General features: G+C 39.9%; 1 protein-coding gene across 1 annotated transcript in view; it reads left to right on the forward strand.

Annotated features, from left to right (window-relative positions):
* Positions 1-25073, forward strand: part of TAFA5 (TAFA chemokine like family member 5) — a 318595-nt gene that overhangs the window by 142052 nt on the left and 151470 nt on the right. Inside the window, exon 2 of the mRNA XM_065400274.1 lies at positions 13961-14110. Within this exon, the coding sequence (XP_065256346.1) occupies positions 13961-14110 (150 nt within the window). The remainder of the gene's footprint in view (positions 1-13960; positions 14111-25073) is intronic.

Below are 25073 nucleotides of genomic sequence, written 5' to 3' on the forward strand. Positions count from 1 at the left end.
ATTATAGTGTCAAATATTCTCCCTGGGAAGTCCGTGCCAAAACTTCTTTTAATGGGAGCAGCATTGGACACTGCATATCATACACCAGATAATACAACTGATCTTCCAAAGAGCTGGAGCCATCTTCACTAAAGACTAGTGAAGAGCTAGATTTGTTTAATCCATTTGTTTCAGCAGAATGGAAGACCAGACTACATTTGATAAGTACTTTTAAAGTCTCAGGGCTTGTCTTCACTACCCACCTGGATCGGCGGGTAGAAATCGATCTCTCAGGGATCGAATTATCGCGTCTCGTCGGGACGTGACAATCGATCCCCGAATCGACGCGCGTACTCCACAAGCACAGGTAGGAGTAAGCGCCGTCGACAGGGGAGCCGCGGCGGTCGATTTGCCGCTGTCCTCACAGCGGGGTAAGTCGGCTCGGATACGTCAAATTCAGCTACGCTATTCGCGTAGCTGAATTTGCGTATCTTAAATCGATCCCCCCCCCCCAGTGTAGACCTCAGAGTCTTATTTGCCTCTGTGTCATTCCAGTTTTATGCTAGTGTAATTCTGTTAAAATCAGTGACAAATCAAACTCTGAAAGTTAACTACTGGGCCACCAATTATTTTCTGTTGTTATTGATATTATATATTAGATTAGGCCTGAGTCCTGCAACCTTTACTCATCAGCAATCCATTAATTTCAGTAGGACAATTCACATGAGTAATATCTTCTCAGGTTAGCAAGGGCTGCCAGCAATATTTAAAACTGGATATCAAAAAAGTTAAACATTCATGCAAGATTTTGAGACAGTAGAAAGAACCGAAAAAATTGAAACTGAAACTATTTTTTTCTTAGAAATATTATTTATAATATTCATATCGAACAGTATCAGAATGTGTAGGGGGAGAAACTTTTCTTACTGACTCATTTTTAGCAGATCACTACAATGGATAGTGACAGACTGTTACAATGTTTATTTAATATCTGCAAACACTTAAACCCAGAAGTAGTCCAATTAAGGGCTATCCTTACAGTTACTAATGTGCTTAAGTGTTTCCTGAATCTGGACTATGTTGTACCAAATCCTGCTCCCTTCACTCATGAAAGTAGTCCTGCTAATTACTACAGCAACTGCGTAGCAGAGTCAGGAATAAAATGCAAACCTTTTGACTTTCAGTCCTGTATATTTACAATAGATCTTGATTCTCATGTAATTTCTGCCTGTTTAATAATTATCTTTCTTTCTTCTTTCTATAAAATAAACTGGCTTCCTTGAATAATATTTTTCCAACTTTAAGATTAAATGAGATTCAGTTGTTTATTTCAAAATCTCTGTTTCCTTCCCTTCTTCCCCACCCTCCCAAATTAAAGACAAAAATATACATATACACATAACATGGAGAAATGGCATGATGCATGAGAACCATTTACAGTAGTGATTAATCATTTAGTTCACATCTCTTAGCTGTCTTTTAGATAATATATGCTTCTATCTGCCTATTTTGTCCAGAGATACTCAACCCAAGCTCTTGAATGATTGAATTTATCTCAGTGTCATAATAAGTGATAATTTAAAGGTTGCTGTATATTATAAGTACAGATTAAATTTACCTTATTAAAATCTTTTTGTTTAAATCTTATACATTTTGGATTCAGAGCAGTTAGATGAAAGATTGTATGGCCTTTTGTAGAAAAGCCTTTTTTATTGCAACATTTATTTTCAGCTTTTTGCCTCTGATATCAGCTTATCCTCAATTTTTATTCAACCTATTTTATGGTTATAGGTAGAATTAAGTTTTTTTTAATAAAAAAGGCAGGTCGACTTTTGGTAAATGTGGTCATGTATATCTGATATACATATGTAGAGTGTGTGATATCCATGTGTACCTGACCTTAGAGTTTGATGGGTTATGCATCTACCAACTCAGACATCTCTTTCTTGCTGTCTTTGTTCCCATCTGCCTCTGTGCACTGCAACTCTTTGTCTGTATCTTTTGTACTCTCTTGTGCACATGTCTTGTATTCATACTCTTGAAAGCTAGGTCGAGAACCACTGAAACCAGATTGATCTGTTCCTCTGCACTCCAGCAGAGATTTATCCCAAAGAAGAGCAGCTAGTAATAGAGCCATCATCCTCCCAGGGTTTCCAGTGGTGGTAATAGCTTTTGTTAAAAACTTCATAACCAGGTTGCTGGTAGAAAATGATGAATTGGCATATCCTAGCTTCCCTGGCCTTCCACCATTTACTTTTTGGGATGTACTTGCTCCTAATGAGCCCCTGTCCAAAGTGTCTATTGCCACAACCTCCAGCCTGGGCAGACATTCCTCCTTGGTGACTCTCCAACAGGGTCTATGCTGACAGAGCTGGCCTATATGCATGTGTTTAGCTTGGTTCAGAGTGTGAATGGGGAGGTTTTGTAGCAAAGTACCACTAATCAGAAACACTTACCCAGCATACTGAAATTTTGATCACAGCCAATATTCTATCATAATCTGAAAGAGCTATAGGTTAGGTGAAAATAGGAGACACAAAATGTTGCCAACTAAGGACAAAATCCTGTGGATCTTTTGCTTGTAGGGTTCCCATTGAAGTCAATGGGAGTTTTCCATATAGGGTAGATTAGGGCCTTATATAGTGCTATCTTTCATAGGGTTCGATTAAAGGATTCATAGTATCAGACTTAAATTGGGGTTTTCGAATAATATGGTGACGGATTCATTCTTCATTACTAGTATGAAGTGGACTTCACAAGTTGCTTATTTCTAAACGTTCTATAGGAGAAGTTTGTTTTGAAGTATCTTCGGTTTTAGAGTCATACAGTACAACCCATATTTTTTTTATTGTTTTAAATATATAGTCTCTTTACAAGATGTCACACTACTTCATGCCCTGGGTAGCATCTTTCTCAATGGTAATTCATGAGTACTGGTAAGCATATTTCTTCAAATAGCAGAGCAAAAGAATGAGTCTTCATTTTAGTTCCTTTGTTACTAAGGAGCTTGGTCTGAACAGTATTATGTATTAGGTGTTTGTGAGGAAATTGATAGCACAGTTTGTTTTAATTGGGTAACAAAAATGATTAGTACATTTAAAGATGACCCTCATTAGACAGGGAATAGTTAAAAAATAAAAATGTTAATTTAAACTTTTAAACATAATGTCATGAAATTAATGACTTCTTAACATTATTTTCACTAACGTAAATGGATAACTTGAAGTCCTGCTTCTTTCATATCTATGGGTGATACTTTTTTTCGTTTGCTTCTATCTTACAGTTGTATGGTTGAGTGGATTTGTGCCATTTATCTCTTCTACTGTAGACTGAAAAGGCTTTTAGTTTTTCAGTAACTTGAGACTAATTTTAATTCTGGGGTGAGTGTATATAGTCTTAATGTAGAAACACATTCTTGTTTAGTGAACGTTAGACAGAGCCAATGGGAGTTGTGAGTATGCAAAGATTGGGCTCTTTGAACGGAAGAGAAATGCTTTGGTGTGCAGACTGAAAAATGAAACAGACTGACGCTGAGCACAGATTTTTACTGCAAACCCTTGTGCACCAAGCTGTATTATCCTACCTCCTGAGTGCTCAAAAAGGGATTTGGATTTCTGGGACTAGACACTGGCCCTCCACTGGAGCCCCTTTTTGGTGCTAAGGGGCTAGAGCACTGCGCTAATGGCTGCCCTCCATGGCTGGCATAGAGACAGATATGTTGGCTGTATGCCACTGCTTCTAACACCCCAGGTATAGAGGCTATGCCAGTGCAGAAGGAGGCATGACTGGAGTGCAGTACATTCTATCGAACTCTGTTGAGGATCTTACAAGCCCGTGCAACTTAGAGCAATCTAGAAGCCTCTATGTTTCTTTAATGACTAAACTGTGCCCTGGTGGCCTTGAGCATAGGAGGAGAACAAAGGTAGCTTAAAGTTACCTTTGCCCGTCACCTTCTGAGTGATGCTGAGCACAGCTCCAGTGCAGCTGGGGATCTCACCCTCTGAATGGCAGAATAGAAATGAGGCAACAAAGATTGAGCTCTGTTTTGATTTTCACTGTGCATCTATTTCACATTTTTGCTTTGAACAGGAAGGATAAAAATGACCAAAGCAGCAGCAAAGCTTGCCCAGACATAGCAACAGTCTCTGAATGCCAGCAAAATAGCTGAGTTATATAGCCAGAATGCTTGCACCTTTGTGTGACTCTTGTGTGTAAAGCATCTCCCCATGTGCACACAATCCTTTGAAAGGGAAGATAGTTAAGCCATCACTCAAACACTCAACACTTGAACAGTCAGTTAAAATCACCCCAAGTTAATGCAAACATATTGGGGGTTCCATGGCTTAATGAAAAGGGGTCCCTTTTAAATTTATTACATTTTAAATGATTTTTTCCCTTTGAGCCAATGCGGTACTGATTGTTTATGAACAGGAAACTTTAGATCTCTACTAATTGAGTTTCCTTTACATGGTTCAATGTATGTTGTTTCTTTTCAGAAGTGGCACGAGGGCCAACATCTGCTGAAGGCCATGCCATCCGTTTGAAGGCATCATTCCTCCATAGTGCCTCTGGTTCTCACCAGCTGCTGGGGTACTATTAAGGGTACATTTACACTGCAAGTGGGAGGTGTAATTCCTAGCTTGGGTAGGTGTACACACGCTAACTCTGCTCAAAGCTAGTACACTAAAAATAGCACAGTGGTCACTGTGGCATGGGCAGTGGCTTAAGTCAGTGGCTCTCAACCTTTTCAAACTACTGTACCCCTTTCAGGAGTCTGATTTGTCTTGAATATCTCAAAATTTCACTTTACTTAAAAATTACTTGCTTATAAAATCAGACCTAAAAAGTGTCACAGCACACTATTACTGAAAAATTGCTGACTTTCTAATTTTTACCATATAATTATCAAATGAATCAATTGGAATATAAGTATTGTACTTACATTTCAGTGTATAGTATACAGAGCAGTATAAACAAATCATTGTATGAAATTTTAGTTTGTACTTACTTTGCTAGTGCTTTTTATGTAGCCTGTTGTAAAACTAAGCAAATATCTAGATGAGTTTATATACCCCCTGGAAGACCTCTGCATACCCCTGGGGGTACATGTACACCTGGTTGAGAACCACTGGCTTAAGTTAGCCACCTGAATATGTTCCTAGGATCTCGGACAGGGTTATACTCAGGCAGCTAGCTTGAGCCATAACCCGTGCCTTGGGGGCCAGGCTTCTACTTTTTGGGGTATGTCTATGCTGCAATTAGACACCTGTGGCTGGCCCACGCCAGCTGGCTTGGGCTCTTGGGGCTCAGGCTATGAGGCTGTTTAATTGTGGTGTAGATGTTCGGGACCCTCCCCCTCTCAGGGTCCTAGTGTCCAGGCTGCCAACGGAGCCCAAACATTTACTTTGCAATTTAACAGCCCCTTAACCTGAGCCCATGAGTCTTAGTCAGCTGGCTTAGTGCCCTCGCTTGAGCAGAGTTAGTGTGTGTACATCTACCCAAGCCGGAAATCAAACCTTCCAGCTGCAGTGTAGACATACACCCTGGTGGGGCTGTGCTTTCAGGGGTTTCCTTGTCACCCGCTTATCCAGAACCTGTCCCTAATTGAGAGTGGTTCAGAGCACAAAGTCTTGAAGCCACTAGGATTAATTTAGACAGAAACTTTCCATGCAGTGAGTGGGGCAGGCAGAAAATAATGCCACACAGAGTAGCCAATTTCTCTGGCTTCACCTCCTAGAATTCACTTGCTACCCAATGAATCCCAGTTTTTGTGGAGAAATGGGGTGGGAAGCAGTGCCTTAGTTATACCTCATAATAAATGTGTTTATTTGAAGACATTACTTATTAGATGTGTTAGGGGTAGCACTGTGGATGATTTAGTGTGACCACATTCTTGCTATTGCAACAGCTACAAAAAAAATCAGGTCATTTGAATTTTTGTTGCATTCTTAGCTATTAGTTAGACCACGATAACTTACCAAGACAGAACACTATTAGGCAGCAATTGTTTTCAACTGCACAGTTTAGCCTTCTGATTTCCCCATTTTCCAGAGTAGTGTTATGGACACTGAGTGATTACACAGCTCTTGCTGGGTAGGATATAACTTTCTACCTCGCTGATGATAATCAGAAATCTAGTGTTACTATTTTTTCAGCCCTTTACATGCAAAGAAAGACTGACAAAATTTAATGAAATAAAAAATTCTGTCCTATTGAATTTTTCCTTTCCCATGTGATCACTACTGGATCAGAACAGTTTAATCTCATTACTGTTGTAGATCCAAGAACATTGCAATGTTTACTTAGTACGAAGGGCCTTCACATGACCTTTTAGTCTCTGTGTTGTGTGTCCATATAGTTTGTTTGCAATATTGGAATGGCAGTCGCTTTCCAGAGTGAAAAGGAGGATGGATCTGACAGGTTAAAATCTACTTTCACTTCTGCTGTTTTATAATATCTGTTTTGGATAGTGCATGTTCCCTCAAACCAGTTTCATATTCCCTGCAGTGACATCTACTGAAGACAGCAGACTTGTTCCTTCACAACATGCTGCTGCTGGGTTCAACAAATGTTACTAGATTTTCAGGAAAACTAACACTTCTTGCTCTCAACGTTTCCCCAGAGGAAAAGCCTCACCTTTATGAAAGCACCTTTTGTTCTTCTCTTGTAGCTATTTGTTTTGTAAACAAGATGGATTTGTTTTAATATGTACAGAGTAATAAAGATAGGTGAACGGGATAGTTAATGCTGTTTCTCATAGTTTTTAGAAGGATAACATACGGTTGACCAAATCCTCAATTGATATATCAGCATAGATATGTTAAAGCCTGCATTCCTGCATTTGTTTTCTTTTTGGTACTGATAGAGGTCTTGGGAACCGATTAATTGAAATCTAGCATCAACATTTTGTGCTTCCCCTCTCTAGATTCTTCTTCATAGCAGCTTTGTGCAGATATTTGGAATCCATAGTGTTTTGCATGGATGCAGTATTTCTGTAAAGAAAAGAAACCAGGTATTCCTTATCCCTTGTGTTTATTGCTGACAGCACTGGTTACATGACTTCCACATTTAGAGGGATGTTTTAGACTCACTATCTAAACAGAATTAAGGGAACTTAAAAAGAACAATTACTTGAGGAATCATCACTGAGGGAAATTTAAAGAAACTGCACATTATTCTGCAGACTAAGTTTCCCTTAGTTTTCCTTAATATTCATAAGATTATGTGAGGGCAGGTAGGACAAATCATATCTGGCCTTCTGTGGGTGCTCTGCAGAGAGAAGCCCTTTGCCCCCTGAGTAGACTCACAAAAGAAGCAGCTATAATTTGCCTGATAGTAATGGGGAGTACAGGGTTTTGCCAATACTTGTTCTATCCTAGTCCACTCATCAGGAAATGCTGGTGTGGGAGACCTAGTTACATGTTCCTTACAAACATAAATAGTTGCACTACTTTTGGATATGCATCACTCAGATGAATCTGACTCATGGCAACATACCACCAATCAGAACCACTTATCCTGTGTACTCTGATGGCTTTATCACATGGACAGTTATTATGCCTCTGCCCTCTGCCACGGTGGTGAACAAGTTTCTTCCTCAATACAGTATTCCAAACTTACTTTTCCCTTCACAGAGAATATAATGTACTGCCAAATGTGTTAATTTGGACATGTGACTGTGCAGGTGTCTGAGAATTAACACTGCTATGCCCTGCATTTGTTCACCATTGTGAATCACTTTTGGAAATAATGTACTGAACAGGAAGCAAATTGAAAATGGTAAACATCATAATGTATGTAATGTTTCTACATTCCTTTTTATGCATTAATGTCTTGATTTTTGAGCCTCTCCTGGCTGTGAGCTCATTTTTGGAATCAGCAAAAGTTCAGGCTGTGGAATGGCTGCAGAATCAGGTCTTTTGACCTGAAGTTTTTGGTGGAGACACTATCTGCATTTATTTTCCTTTTAATTGTGTTTTTGAATGCAGTGAACAGAGGACAGTATGATATATATTTATACAAAAACAAATAGAGTTGAGTTTCAAAGCTGTGGCACTAACCAAATAATGTAAACTGGCAACACCATGTTCAGTGTTAGCATAATATTACACTTACTTTAAAAATAATTCCACAAAAGGATAAACTAATGTATTGAATGAATCTTGAAGGCCTATAGACTTTTTTTTTTTTTTTTTGCCTATACAATTACCCAGCTGTGGAGGATCATTCGTTTAATTAAAATTGATTGCTTATTTCAGAATGAAAAGGATGACTTTTTTTTCCTATCCACCTAGCATCCATACTGCTTATATGTGTGAAGTGGTTAAGAAGTAGTAGTCTGAAAATGACAACAAGATTAGTTGTTACTTTAGGAACATACTGTACTGTTTCATGGCTGCATTACTCTGAAAATATTTCAGTCAGACTCTTCAAAAGAGCAGACCTTCATCAGATTTTTCACTTGTTAATTCATAATATTTACTTATGAATCATAGAAGGCTTTTAGCTGAAAAACTTCTTAATGTAGGCACTGCAAAATATGGGCCAAATTATGCTCTTTTACACTAGTGTAAATCCAGAATAATTTTGTTGGCGTTGGAGTTACTCCAGTTTTACACTGATGTAAATCAGAGCAGAATTTGGCCCTGTATATGTAACTCAACAAAGATCATACAGAAGATCCTGCAAGAGTCCACAAATTCCCCCAAACTGAGTCACAGGCAACCAATGCTTTTTAGCTCATGGCACCTCTGCAGGATAAATTTGTAATGAAGGAATTATCCAAAGTAATTCCTTTTTATTTCAGTAACAGTGACAGATTAATCCTTAGGTTCTTTGATCATCAGCACAGTCATACCCAGTAGGAAACAGTTAAGGACATTTAAAGAGAGTTGCTGTCCTAGAGTAGTATGCCTGAAGAATCCCAGTTTGCACTGCTTTACCTAAACAACCACAGCATTTATATGTTTTAATAAAAGATTTGGATTCTAGATGATCCTCAATGATGGATTGAACATCTTTGAGACAAATGCTTTTTTTATTTTAGTGATGGAAAAGGGATTTAGTTCATTTTAATGTGTATGTTTCTTGAGAAATTGGAATGCATTTGTAGCATAAATTAGGTTTGAAATTGTACTCTCAGTTGAAAGCTATCTTGAAATAATTCTGTTTCAGTGAATGTCCTTTTCCTAGATTCAGTTATAGAGTATGAACCAAATTCTGCTCTGTGACAGTAATTATAAAGTTGTTTCACTGACTTCTCAATTGCACCAGTGTAAATTTGGAGTTACACTGAATTTACACTGTTGTAATGCTGAGAATAGAATTTGTTACTCTAGGTTAAATTAATTCCCTCCAATTGCCTAGTGCTATTGTTTTCAACTGTATTTTAAAATAAAAGCTTAAAGAGCTATGTCCCAAAGTAGACATTTTAAATGCAATCATACTGTTCAAGTCATTGTCAAGGAAAGACATATTATTCTGGAATATTTCATTGGAAGAAGCAAATATGGAATTAATATTTTCAAGCTTTGCCTAAAACATTGTCATTTTTCTTCTAAGCAAAATACACCTCTACCCCGATATAAGGCTGTCCTCAGGAGCCAAAAAATCTTACCGCATTATAGGTGAAACCGCGTTATATCAAACTTGCTTTGAGCCACCGGAGTGTGCAGCCCCCCCTCTTCCCCCCGGAGCACTGCTTTACCACGTTATATCTGAATTCGTGTTCTATCGGGTCGCGTTCTATCGGGGTAGAGGTGTATGTATAAACTCATTGGACACTTACGGGTTAATATCTGTTGCAAATCTTGAGAAAGGCTAAGCCACTTAGAACTCCCACTTATTTCAGTGGGGGCTCAGTATCACTCAGGATTTGGCCCGTCAAGAAGACTTCAGTATTTCAATAACAAACTGCAGAATTTATTATGATGATCTGATTTGAAACAACTGCTGGCATTGTGTTCAATCACAAACAGAGCCTGAATCTAGCCGAGATTTTTAATAACATCTACCTTTATGCATTTTGAACTAAAAAGAGCTTGTGTTGCTAGGCATCAAATTGGTGGTGCATGGAAAATTATTCAGTGAAACTACAATATAAGCCTGCATGTTCAATTCAGAATTAAAGTTCCTGGATGAATATGGAAGCTAAAACCCTTAGTAAAACCATCCCTTTAGATCAGGTTCTGTTTGTATCATATTAGAAGATGGAGAAGGTATTGTCTCCATCTGAATTTCTATTTTAGGGAAAAAAGAAGTCTTCTGCTTTTCAGTGTGTGTAAGAGAGAAATTCATAACTATATCACATTTGTTATAATCACAGCAGACTTTCTTTTAAATGGATTATTTTATTCTGTGGTAGAGAACAGAAATGTTATTTCCTACCGAGAACTAACATTAAATAGATCATCATGCAGACCCTCCTTCTTGAGCAATTACTGTACTGCATGTTGGGGATGTGGTAAGAAGGACATCAAACATCTTACAAAAGTGGTCTCTTTCTCGTATGACATGCAGTTTAAATTTCAAGGCTCTTTGGAGGTGATGATGAGATTGCAAACCAGTATGCCTAAAAATAACCTGGGAAGAAATCTTTGTTTCATTAGCAAACAGGCATTTGATTTTATTTTTTCAAGAATATAGACTCTATTTTAAGACACATTTTAGGATTTGATCATTTCACCTGGGGCCTCGTTTTTCCTCCCTGCTATGCAGCTTGTATGCATGTATTCACAGAACTGTCAATGACCTCAATAGGATTCTCACACACGGAACAGTTGCGGAATTGAACAATAAACATTATTTTTCTCTCTTTAAAAAAAAAGGTGTTGAGTGCCCACAATTCCCATTGACTAAAGAAAGTTGTGGGTATTTATGATTTCTGTGGCCCAAAATTAAAAATACTAATTACAGAAGTACTGCCATTTTTTTTAGATTTTTATTAGTTTGGGATTTTGATATCTATGTATTTCTAGCTCAGAAATGGGTCCAAAGGGAGAACTGATCACTGAATAAGCTGGCTTATTGAAGGCAACTACCCCCATGTATCATACTCTGTGCTTAGTCTAGAAAACCAGGTAGCCATCTGCACCTTGCTAGGAAACTTGTCCCTTTCCTTCCGTATGAGGTTTTTGCCACAGTGATTCATATAGTGCAGGAAGGGGCTCAGGGCAAGTGATTGGGGCAGAGGAAGGGTGCAAGGTGTATGAGGGGGCTCAGGGCAGGGGTTTGGGGTGCAGGAGGGGTACGGTGTGCAGGAGGGGGCTCAGGGCAGGGGGTTGGGGTGCACAGGATTGCAGGGTGCAGCAGGGAGCTCAGGGCAGGGGGTTGGGGTGCAGGAGGGGTGCGGCAGGGGGCTCAGGGCAGGGGATTGGCGTGCAGGAGGCGTGCAGGAGGGATTCGGGCTCCGGCCCACACCGCTTACCTAAAGCGGCTCCAGGGTGGCACCAGCCCACACCGAGGCCAGGGCAGGCTCTCTGCATGCCTGCCCTGTTCCAGGCCCTGCACCACTCCAGGAAGTGCTGCGGCCACTGGGGGAGGGGGGCGGAGGGCTCCGCGTTCGCTGCCCTTGCCGCGCCTCCAGGTACCTCCCATGAAGCTCCCATTGGCTGCGGTTCCTCGTTCCTGGCCAATGGGAGCTGCGGGGGGCAGTGCCTGTAAGCAAGGGCAACACACGGAGCCCTCTGTCCCCATGCCCGGGGTCCCTAGGGACATGGTGCCGGCCGCTTCTGAGAGCGGCGCGGGGCCCACAGCACCACTGGGCGCAATCCCGCATGCCAGATCCAAAGCCCTGAGGGGCCGGATCTGGCCCGCAGGACGTAGTTTGCCCACCCCTGATCTAGCCACTTCAATGACTGCATCTCCACATGACTTAGTAATGTATTTACATTCCTTTGGGACAATGCAGCTCTCAAAGCGCAGGACAAGTTGTATGAGAGATGTGGAAAATCTCTTTCTTTCTTTCTTACTTACTCCTTCAATTTAAGGGGTGTCAACTTTGGAATAATTTTCCAAGGGAGGTCAGACAAATACAGAGGCTGGGCAAGCTGCAAAGTCGTCCGCTTTTGAAAAGCTTCCCCACCATAACCAGATTAATGGAAAAGAGGAGGAAGAGAGAAAAAGCAAACAAAATAAAAAATCAATAGTCCCTGCTTAAGATAAACACATCTTAACCAGGGAAGGCAGAAGAGAAGAAGGTTCATGAAGTTCTCTAAAAATCTCACTGTGCAAATCTAGTTTAACTAGTAGGCACTAGATAACACGGTGATGGGTGCTTTGGAAAACCTTTAGATAGATTAATATAGATATGTAAATATGTGTAGTCTGTAGAATGCTGTGCTCCTGATTCATCATTGTGTTATTTCAGTTTTACCCTGGTATAATTCACTGATATCATGGAGTTTCACCAACATAAAATTAGATCAACTCATTGGTGAATCAGTCCCAGTGGCTGGATGAGACCCATCAATATTTTGCTCCTCTGACAATTTCAAAAATCTTATTCACGTTTCCCAGGGGGAGTGGTCATGAAACATAAGCTGAGAAACATTAAGGGCGAGAATCTACTAGGTGAGAATTGTATTACATGTAGAAAAAATGGCAATATTATTTTAATCATTTAGACTTTACTTCATTTGAATTTATCTTTGTTTTTAGGTAGCTTTTTGTGAAATGAGAGGGTTTATTTTTATGGAACTATGGTAGTAAAAGATCAGATATCACAGTCTTTAACTGCTTGCTCAAATGTGCACCTTACATCATAAGACCCACCTGACAAGAAACATTAAAGTTTTCAATAGACCTGAAACCATTTACTAGAAATATTGTTGAAATTGCACAGCCTGGTTTGTCATCTCTAGATTGGCATTTATTGCATCTCAAGTATTCTGAGAACTAGATGTAGTTAGCTTATGAATTTCAGGCACATTTTTGCACATGTTCACATAAATGGTTGTAATTGATTGCATGCAAGTACAAGACCAAATAAAAGTGCTATCTTGCACTGTAACATAAAATCTAGAAGAGATAAATAATACACCTGCCCGGTGAAAAGTGATAGTCTGTTTTTCTACCTTATTAACCACTGTATTATCTATAATATATCTGTCTTGCTTGCAAAAGTTAACATTTGCCTTTACTAGTCTCATGTTATCAACATCTTCAAAAGGAATGTGACATTTCAAACTTTCAAGATTCACTTTTGGCACAACTTCCACCAAAAACATTTTCTATTACTTTCTCTATCTATCCTAAAGCAAGTATGAAATCCAGAATCAAACTGAATGGGCTTTCTTAGTATCTTTGGAGAAAACAACATAGATCAGGGGAATTTATACATATATATATGCTTGGCTATTAAATAGTGTCATCTTGATGTGGTTTGCAAGTTGATGGCATGATTAGTGTATAAAAGGATCACAGGCTAATATCTAATAGGAAATATGTATGTAAGTGCTTTTGTATTTTATTGTGATGGCATGGAAGCTAAATTAAGGGATTGAAAAATCTGCTCAAACTTTCAAATACTTTGTTATAAAACTGGATTTTCAAATTAAAAAATCCTGTAATTAAGATTTACATTCATGGAAAGGGCACTGTTTGCAGATATTTTCTGAAATTTCCCTTCGGTATTTTCAAACATTTGTTTTCCGCACGTATAGACAGTGCCACATTTAATTTCATTGCTGCAAAAATGGATTGTTGCTTTACACCAACTAACATAAAAGTAATCTGTTTGACCCTACCTTTCCTGCTTTTATAGAACAATAACCATTTTCTGACAGAACCAGTTTGCAAGGTTTTCACATGTCCACCACAAAGAAAAATTGTATGGCATCTCAGTTTTATTATATCCGTCAGCTGGCTTCCCATTTGTTGTGGAGTGTCTGCCGTGACATTGGGCCATGACTCTATTCAGCTGTAATAGATTGCCTGTAGTGCATTCAGTGACTCTGGTACCTGTTGCTGGTTCTTTTTCCAGGTCAACTGGCTGCAGGTACATGTGAGATTGTTACTTTGGACAGAGATAGCAGTCAGCCCCGAAGGACTATAGCCCGACAAACAGCTCGCTGTGCATGTAAAAAAGGACAGATTGCCGGTACAACAAGAGCAAGGCCAGCCTGCGTGGATGGTAAGAGGCAAAGATCCATTCAATCAGTATCTACCAGCACAAAAGTCATCACGTTTAATTGTTTATTCAAATAAAAAAAGATTATGTGTCTGACATTATTATATGTGTGAGCTAACCTACTAATTGGTTAGTTTTGTGATGATATGGTCGAAATCCTCAAAACCAAGAATTACTCATTAATAGCATAATTTTTTCCAAAGGGCAGTGAATCAGTGCTATTTTTCTTCTTTAGCATCTTCATTTCTGATTTAGTTTGGTAGTGCAGGTGAGATGTTAATAGAATTGGACTAATATATTCTGTATTTTAATTTGAATGATGCTGAAATCCATGAGCTTTCTAGAGTGGAATTTTTCTTTGTTTGTTTAAGTTCTTTGTGAAACCAAGTCTAATCTAGACTCAAAGGTTTAATACCACTGAGGCTAAAGTGACCACTCCTGCATGAAAGTTAGTGTTCTTGAAAAAAGCGTTATTGATGTTATTGGAAAAGAAAATATGTATGTACCTTACATGCACAGTATTTCTTCTTTCATTAAAATGATCATTAGATATGATTCACGGCAGATGCAGTAGCTGAGTAGAGCCTGCAGCCTGCAAAAATGCTGATGTAGAGGGAGGTATGAAAATATTTCACTTTGAAATCATTTTGTGAAGCAAATGAACTGCTATGTTACAGCTAAGTAAAACATTAGCAGTGGTGCAGTCTTCATTGTAAGCTTGCTGAGGTAACCTTATTAGAAAGCATTCATATTGCAATTAGACGAAATAAAATATGATGTTAAGTATATGTTAAAAATAGTTGATGTAAAATGGCATATTTTGATCTAGACTCTGTTAACAACAACAAAAGAAAGATGCTTCTATATGGATACAATAAAGATTGCCTTTGAAAAATGACTCACATACCAGCTTGAGTCCTTAAATAAAAATGTGGCATGCCATAACATCAGAATTTGATCTCACCCATTGACTGTCAAAGAAAACAGCTTAATGGGGATTTCAGTACCTACCCACAGAGCTAAGCATAGATCATCATATACATTCTGTTTCCATAGTTTGCTACTCTGGAGATCAATTCATTTTCTCGGCTATCTCCATCATGGATTGTGGGACTCCATCTCCAATAATTTTCTTCCTCCCTGTTTGCAGTAACATAATGTGGTTTCATTGGGTACCTAAGGGACACATTTTTAGTGGGCCACCTTATCTATTCATGCAAATTTTGCAAGCCCGTTTGTTAGCAAATTGGGTAATTCGACATTATGTGCAATTACCCAGTGTGATAATCAGAAGGTAGGTTTTGTGAGGGCAAATATGGGTTTTGCATGTACAAACCAGATGCACTCACAAATTTGGTAGGCAATTGAGGTCACATGTTAACTGGACTCAACTTTCAGACTGGTGGAGGTCCCATCTCATTTTCATTTGATGAAAAGAAAAAGGTCTCCACTTATCTGTAGAATGGGTGGGAGGGGTTAGTATGACTCCTGGTTTTGCTGCCAACATCCTTGGTAATCATCTTTATACAACTAAAGGGAGTAGATTATTGTAAATAAATCTATTTATTCATGTCTGCATAACAATTATATCAGCAGAATTTTCAGAAGCCTTCATGATCCATCGCTATCTTCAAGCACTCAGCATCTGACCTTCCAGTGATTTGCTGCACCATCCATTCATCTCCTCACTGATCATTCCTTACTACGATGACCCTCCACCATTCTTTCCATAATAACTTTCTCAAGGTTATTTCCTATGCCTAAAGTGACCAAAGTACGTAAGTTTGCTTCTATTGGTTTTTGACATCAGGGTCTGCTTCTCTTCGATATTTTTTTTTCTAACATAGACATTCATCTTTTTTTCTGTCCATGAAATATGCAAGAGTCTTTGCCAGCAGCACATTACAAAAGCTTCAATTTTCTTCTTGTCAGCAGCATTAACTTTATTCACATCCATAAATCTGTATGGGAAAAAAATTAGTCTTTTCACCAGTTGCCCCTTTTGAGACAGAATGGTTTTTCCACACTTTCTTAAGGGAGGCAATTCCTGAGCAAGCCATCCCTTGTCTTTTTTGATTTTTTGAAACAGCTTCATTGATTGGCTATATGTGATCCCAGATAATTAAATTAATCTGCTGCCTCTCTAGCTTGTCTGTTAATTATGATTTCTGCTTGCATCCTATTTTTGTTAGCTGAGTCAACGTATGTGCATTTTGTTTTCATCACATTCAGGAATAGTCCATATTCCTCACTAACTGTTTTTTACAGACTCCAACATTTGCATCATAGTTGTTACAAAGAGTGTAATATCATCAGCATTTGTGAGGTCAGTTAGATGTCCACTAATGGAAATCCAAGTTCATTCTATTTTGTCAAAACCTTCCAAGCCTTGTTTCATCATAAATTCGGTGTATGTGTTAGAGGCTTGCAACAAAATACACTCTTGTCTCATAGAATGCCCACTGTTCGCACCATGGCTGATGTTGGTGGAAGAGACTTGCAATGAGTTCATGCTTTGGACTCCCTATATCCGCCAATTTGGAATGCTTTAGACTCCCCATATCTGCCAATATCCTACAAAGATGGCCATGTCAGACAGAATCAAACGCTTTTGAGTAGTCAGTGAAGCATGTGATCAGTGGGTGATTGTACTCTCTGCATTTTTCCAGTGATGTGACTAATATTCGCCATTTGGTCACATGTGCCTTGAAAACAGACTGTTGTGGTGGTAGTTCTGCTTCTATCCTTTGTTTCATGCTATTCTGAATTATGCAGAGAAGAACTTTGCTCGCATACAATACCAGTGTGATGTTATGATAGTTACTACAACTGTCATGTCTGCCTTCTTTGAGAAAGGCAGAAAAATTTCCTTTGTCCAGTTCTCCAGCCAATTTTTAGTCATCCATATATCACTACAATTTTTCCACATAATTTCAGTATTGTGATTACCGATCCCTTTTAACAATTCTGCAGGCATGTTATCTACCCCTGGTGATTTCCCAGTCTTCATTTTCATAATAGCACACACCACTTCCTTTCGCAGGATTGATGGCTCTGGCTCAGCACTCTTTTTTCTGTCATCCTATATTATGAGTGGCTCTGCTGAGACATACAGAGTAGCAAAATAATCTCTCCACCTGATTACTGTAGGAGGTTGGAAATTTTCAGACAGCCAAAGACGGTGTGTACATTCTGTAATCCCTCACATTTAAAAGAAGTGGTGAAATCATCAGCTAAAAGCAAAAGCTACAAGCAGACTACTGTGACTATGGATTACTCTGCAGTTTGCACTTTGTCTTACAATTCCTGTTATTTCATAGACTTTAAGGCAAGAAGGGACCATCTTGATCACCTACTCTGACCTCCTGCATGTTACATGCCACCAAACCTCAACCACCTACTCCTGTAATAAACCCATAACCTCTAGCTGAGTTACTGAAGTCCTCAAATAATGATTTTAAGACTTAAAGTTACAGAGAATCTACCATTTACACTAGTGTTAACCTGAAAGTGACCCGTATCCCATACGGCAGAGGCAGGTGAAAACCCCCAGGGTCTCTGCCAGTCTGACCAGGGGGAAAATTCCTTCCCGACCCCAAATATGACAGTCAGTCAGACCCAGACCTCGTGGGCAAGACCCACCAGCCAGACATCTGGAAAAGAGTTCTCTGTAGTAACTTGGAGCCCTCCCCATCTGGTGTCCTATCACTGGCCATTGGTGATATTTGCTGCTAGTAGTCACATATCGGCTACATGCCATTGTAGGCAGTCTCATCATACCATCCCCTCCATAAACTTATCAAGCTCAGCCTTGAAGCCAGTTAGGTTTTTTGCCTCCACAGCTCCTCTTGGAATGCTGTTCCTATGTAGCTCTAATGGATTCGGTTAGCATAGATTATCCTAAAAGGTATAAACTGGAAACGTTATGCCCTTTATTAAGTGCTGCACTTGCAAATACTTTTAAGACACATTTATTTTGGTTCCATCATGTAGTTAGGAACATTGAACTTCCACAGGTGCTTTGGAATCAGGGTTCAAGTAGACCCCATAACCTGCTAGAACCAGGTAACAAATTCTAAATAATTTATCATAAAAGAAAGATAATATAGTTTCTATAATGCTCATTCAGACATGGTCTCATGAAAACAGAGAGACTGCCCCAGCACTATGAGAGACAGTGTCCATCTGGTTTCAACATAAGTATAATTTCCCCTTAAAGTAGAAAAATATGAAAGGTAATCCAAGCATTGTCTCCTATTCATAGTCTCCTGCTTATGAATATATTTAATGCTGACAACTAATACAAAAAAAAAAAAGGTTCTGTGAGTTGGTGAGATGGCTCAATCTCAAGATCACAAACAATTCTTGCTGCCCGGGCAGGTAGAGGTAGAATTTTCTAAAGGTGCTAACATATTTAGTTTCTAGGAAACTAGGAAAGTGTTGGGGAAGTTGCTATTGAATGCTTTTTGCTGGCCAGTTCAGAGAAGTAATCTTCACAGGGAGCTGTTCATCCTTCTGGTTTTTAGCAAAGTACCATTGTTTTAGGAATGTGACAACCAAACATAGGGTAGGATATTTTTTTTCTTACACTCAGAGAGAACATCTGCAGTTATAGATTTTTTTTGTACTTTTTGTCCATTAGAGACTTCTGTTCACTCTTAATCACATAGGCATCAATGCCAAAATTAAAAACAAACCCAGCTTTCTCACTAAGGACACACAAAATGTCTTGTTGACACTTTTGTTACTGGAAAGTTTGGCCTTCATAGCTGATCTTGATTCATCTGCTTTACTCTTTGACTGTGAAATGTAATGTATTCACCACCCATTGCACCTCTTTATGTCAGGGTGCGATGCTACAAGATGTCCTTGTCTTCGGTACCTCCTGCAGGCCATCTGCCTCTCACCGGGTCTTTCATGGCTTGGATTTGCTTCCAAGTCATATACAGTTTGGTCCTCTTCTGGGGTAACAAGGAGGTTGAAGAGAAAGTTCATAAACATCCCATCACAAAAAGCCTTCCCTCCAAACCCCCACCATTTGGGCTATTCCTGAGCCTGTCCTTTCAGATCAGTCTTCAACCCCACCTTAGGCTCAAGATTCCTTCCGTTGGGCTTGGATGCCTCTTCCTCAGGGGCTGGTGGGGGAACCCATACCCTTCCTCAACTCTGTATTCTGAGCCAGGGACCCTCTATTAAGCAGCTCGGTCTGTTTCTTCAGACATGCTCCTGTTTCCCTGGGTCACTTACTACCTCTAAGCCTCTTTGTGGTGCTGAACTACAGCTATGCTTTACACAGCCTCCCTTTGGTTCTCGGACCTCTGGGTTCTCCCTAGGGCCCCCCAACTTTTGCTTCCTCTGCTGAACCATAGGCACTGACTTTTATTTTTCCCCAGGGGTGCTCCATCACCCCTCCACCCCCTCCCCTGAGGCCCCATCCTTGATCTGCCTCTTTCCTCCCCCAGGCCCCACCCACCTGCCACCCACTGCTCTCCACCCTCCCCCAAGCCCCTCCCACAGCCACCAAACAGCTGATTGGTGGCCCCACCAATCAGCTGTTTGGGCAGGGCCCTGCTGAACAGCTGAGAGTGGTGGTGCTGAGCACCCACTATTTTTTCCCCATGGGTGCTTCAGCCCAGAGTACCCATGGAGTTGGTGTCTATGTGCTGAACTAAACACTCTCCTCCCCTCTTGGGCTTCACTGAAGTACGTTCACTAATCCTATTTCAGTGCTCCCTCCCTACAGGAGCCTGGCTTGCTCTCTGTGAGTTTCTGTCCGCAGGAGAGTCCCACCTTCTCTTCAGTCTCTCTCCTACTGAGTTCTTTCAGGTTCCCTATAAGGCCCAGGTGCCTAATGATCCTTATCTAGCTCCACCCCCTCTGATCAGGAATCAATCAATCACAGCTGCACTAATTGTCTCTTAACTCCTTGTCTAACAGGTGATGGGAGTAAGCCCCATCACAGTCTCCTACTCCAGAATGAAGATACTCTAATGGTAAGATTTTTTGAATAAGAATATCATTTAGATAATCTGCTGTGAACTAATGTCCTGATTCTCCCATTTTATACTCTGTGAGTAGTCCCATTGGTTTTACTGGGACTGCTTGTGGAGTAAAGATTCCCTCTATGCTTTGTGAATACGAGTGGCAGAATTGTACCCCAGTTCTTTAATAACTAGCACAAAACCACTGACGATGAAGACTAAGCAAAAGCAGTAGTTAAGAAAACACTAGTTAGTACTATGAGAACCTCTGATAGAGGAGCACTCTTTGGCTTTGTGATGGGGTCTACAAACTCAGCAGGAAGGGGTTAAGAACCCTTTATGCCTGCAAACAGCAAAACCAGCCTTCCCTCGCCCCCCCACAACTGCGAGAAGTGTCAGTTATGGACAGACACCCCCCTGCCCAGCTGCTGCAGGGAATGAAGGCAGGCACAAGTGTAAAGAGAGACAGGAAGAGATGGGTTGAAAGAGCTTGGAACTTCAATGCCAACAACTCCCTGCCAGACTGCCTCTAAAAAACTTAGAATCTCCTGGAGTACAAGGGAGGGAGCTGTAGCTGGAAGTCCTGTGGGCCGAGGGCTTTTTGACTTGTGTAAGTTTCTGAACGCTGATTTTTATTGATTTAATTTAAGCAATCGCTGCCTGAGCCAAGGACCAACCCAAAATGCTTAAATTAGGACTCTGCACGAGGCAGTGTCCATCTCCGCTGACAGAGTTCTGTATCAAATTTAGCAAAATACATTCAGAGCACATTCTGGTAGTGGTATCAGACTACCATTTACTCATTGTTTTGTGTTGAATGTTATTCTAGAGTGTATTCTGTTATGCTATATATTTTCTGAAGGACTGAATTCTGATGTCAGTTATTTGGCAAGGAGAGTAGGAAATTTAAGGGCCCTTATACTTCAAAAGCACTTGTACCAAGAGCAATCTCTACAACTTCTGAGTTGATTACCAAAGTCAGTTCTGATTTCTACTGGTATATTAACTAGTGTCGTTTCCTAAGAAATGAAAGTGTGTGCTTCAGATCCTAGAAAACTGGAAGCAGTCTTAAATATAAACAGGCACAACTCTGCACTATGTCTCAGTAAAGTATAAAGAACAAAGCTTTACTTTTAGATATTTGGCTAGCATGAGGAGCTCTGATGTACTCATTTCCAATCATTCTTCTCTAAATATGACAGACTACTAATGTAGCTTGAAAAGGGCCTCACTGTTCTCCCTGTTTTCTAGCTTGAGTTGATGCTATTACTTCTCTGCTGAAAGAGACAATGGTGTAACTGTATGTAATGGCTATGGCGTAATTTCATACCTATATGAAATTACGTAGGAGTCATGCTGGTATAATTTATTATCTGCCTCATCATTTTCTGTTTTTACCATTCTAGAGATCTGTAGACCTTCTTTTTAGATCAAATTCTGTAATGAAGTGTTTATTAGCATTGCTTTAACAATATATGGCAATTCAATATAGCCATTTGGATTGTCAACAAAGTAACTTGTCTGTGTATGACCCATTCTTCAGCACCATTTTAAATTGGAGGATATAGGAGATTGACTAGAGGAAAGAGGTTGACTGGATATATATGTACAATATTGTAATGAATTTAGTTCTTGTTCTAAAAGCAATCTTGACCAGTACAGTCTTACTCAAATAATGCTGTGTGTGTTTGCGGGTGCTCACTTGAGAGAGAGAAACCTACTCACACACACACACGTATGATTGCACTAGAATTCTTCCACAAGTGCCGTATCAATCTGGAGATGAAATTTGCAGTGCCCAGGTTAGCAGTGAGTCACGTGAGATGCTATGATGGCTCTCTCATTGATTTACATTAATGTTTTCCTCTCTTCTCTTGGTGCTCCACTCAGTGATGTGTGGTAAGGACAGTGTATTAATCAGGGACAGGGCTATTCTTTGTTTAAAGCAGATGTTCTGCCCAGTTGACATTCATACTGTGCAGCAATGAACTGTGCTCTAAGTGGGCAAAATATTAGAACTACTTGGGGTTTTTTTTTTTGTTTTTTTTTTGCTGCTCACAATCATGTCCTAAAATACCAGTTTCAAGAAGGGACATAGGGATTCTCTGATATGAACCTGGGAATTACCATAATGGGTCAGACCTGTGGTCCACCTAGTCCAGTATTCTGTCTTCAGCATTGGCCAGTACCGCATGTCTCAGAAGAAGGTACAAGAATCTCCACAGTGAGCAGATGTGCAACGTCACCTTCTAGCCTCGATAGCAGGAGACTGGTTTAAGCTCTGAAGGATGAGGTTTTAGATCTTCTTCAAAAAAGAGTGTCATAGTAGTCTCTTGCTGAGCTCACCAGAGTGTGAGGAGGCATTCTTCTTGGCTCAGTACTCCACAGACAGCAACTTCTAGCACTGAAATTCTGTGCCCTGGCCCACTACAATCTAACCCTGTGACTCTAAAGGCTTGTGTACACAAAAGGTTGCACTAGTTGGGTTGTGAATCTACCCCGCACTAACCTGACACAAACTAACTGTCCATGTGCACCCCGCTGTGGAGCATTAAGAATTGATGATGATCTAATTCCGTTTCAAAGAGGACAATTGCAATAAGAGTTGGACTGCCCTCTTGCTGTTGAATGCAGCTAAGAACAAATCAAAATATCACTGGTTTTAATTTCCATTTAGAAGATGGATATCTGTGGGCATTGTTAAGTCAATAATTGAAGTTAAGATTATGATTCCAGTCTTGAAATCTTGTTTAAAAGAATGATCTTCTGCATGATACTACTGCAGGGGTTCCCAAACTTGGTTCACGGCTTGTTCAGGGTAAGCCCCTGGCGGACCATATATATAAATACCATATATGAACTTTGTGTCACATAAAGATGCAGTAGAGAATAATGCAATTAGAAATAATTATTGCCAAAAAGGTACTAGAATTTAATTATCATAAAGTATGTCTATACCTGGAGATTATGTCAAGGAGCTCTTTAAAAAGTAGGAGGAAAAAATCTAATAGGAATGGAGAAAAAAAGAGAGGAAAGCAAGTATCAAAATACCAAATATTAGTGTTTTATTTTCAGTTGTTTTAAAGTAGTCAAAATTATAATACACAGTAGTACAGGGGTTCCCAAACTTGGTTCGCGGCTTGTTCAGGGTAAGCCCCTGGCGGACCGCGAGACGCTTTGTTTACCTGAGCATCCGCAGGTATGGCCGCTCGCAGCTCCCAGTGGCTGCGGTTCGCCATTCTCGGCCAAAGGGAGCTGCAGGAAGCAGTGGCCCGGCCCGTGCCGCTTCCCGCAGCTCCCATTGGCCGGGAACGACAAACTGCGGCCACTGAGAGCTCCGAGCGGCCATACCTGCGGATGCTCAGGTAAACAAAGCGTCTCGCGGTCCGCCAGGGGCTTACCCTGAACAAGCCGCGAACCAAGTTTGGGAACCCCTGTACTACTGTGTATTATAATTTTGACTACTTTAAAACAACTGAAAATAAAACACTAATATTTGGTATTTTGATACTTGCTTTCCTCTCTTTTTTTCTCCATTCCTATTAGATTTTTTCCTCCTACTTTTTAAAGAGCTCCTTGACATAATCTCCAGGTATAGACATACTTTATGATAATTAAATTCTAGTACCTTTTTGGCAATAATTATTTCTAATTGCATTATTCTCTACTGCATCTTTATGTGACACAAAGTTCATATATGGTATTTAACATGCTTTTCAGTTGGCAGTGATTGATTTTGTTTAACACAGAAACCCAGGATCTCTGAGGAGGCTGTATTAGACTCATTTAATAATTTCCTGCTCTTCTGTCCTCATTAGCTCTGAGAGCCGATAGGGAGATGTTGGGGTCAAAAGTGATTACTAATTGACTCCTAACTTACCCACTGAAACAGAACTCTATTCAATACCTAAAGGGCTTCAGGCTTCTTAAGATATTCCAATTTGCACAACCAAAAAATATTGCAAATATTACAATCTCTAGAAATGTAATATGAGTCTTTCATGTTTAAGTTGCATACACTGTTATTGTTGTAGTGCCATCTAAGGTAGGAAGTTTCTTATAATTGTAAATGCAGCATATGGAGTAAGTTTAGTTGCATTTATGATAAGTAAATCCGATGCATGTGAAACAAAAAGGCAGCATTGGATAGATTTGATACTAATAGGAGGTTGAATAAAAGTGAGTAGACAGGTGTTGGGTTGCTGGAACACAAACAGTGCTCTGTGTGATCATGCAGGAGATCTAGGTTTAGGAGGTGACCAGGGCTATTTGGTTCTAGACAGGTGGAACTAATTATATTGCAGTGGTAACAGTGGTAGAAGGGCAACTGCCTATCCTGGAGACTAGTTAGAGAGTTAAACAGCTGGGAGCATGTTTTTAAAGCTGCTTGCCTTTTTTATCATTTTGGGTAGGTTGGCAAGAAGTTCTGAAAATGATTATATGAAACTGAGGAAAATGATGGGTGAGTTGGAAAAACTAGCTCTGCTCTAATGCTCTGCATGATCTCTGAGCGCTGAAGGACAGTAGCAGTATCTTTTTCTTCCTTTCATCAAAATACAGGTGGATCACATTGGCCAGATTGGCACCTCCCAGAATTCAGTAGACATTGAAATCATTCTCTCCCCATATTCTAACAACAGGTCTGCTATGTGGATGCTAATGCAGTTTGGCAACATGTGATTAGTAAGGATTTATCCTAGCTGAGAGAGAATTTTACTTGGATGCCATGATACTTTTTTATTTTCAGTATGACGAGAGCCCAGATATCATGAAATGTGTTCAAGACCAGCATTTCAGTTGTGGAGCTGAGAGAGATTCATTAGTTTGATCAAGGCTTCAATATTTCTACTGCTTTTCAAAGATGTAGTTTCACGTAATGTTTAAAGCCTGATTCTAGGGGGTGATGAGCACCCTCAGGTCCCAGTGAAATAAATGAGAGTTGAAGGTTTTCAGCACCTCTTAGACTGTGCTCAGTACCTTGCAGG

Source organism: Emys orbicularis, chromosome 1 (genome assembly GCF_028017835.1).
Source record: "Emys orbicularis isolate rEmyOrb1 chromosome 1, rEmyOrb1.hap1, whole genome shotgun sequence".
Classification (NCBI taxonomy): Eukaryota; Metazoa; Chordata; order Testudines; family Emydidae; genus Emys; species Emys orbicularis.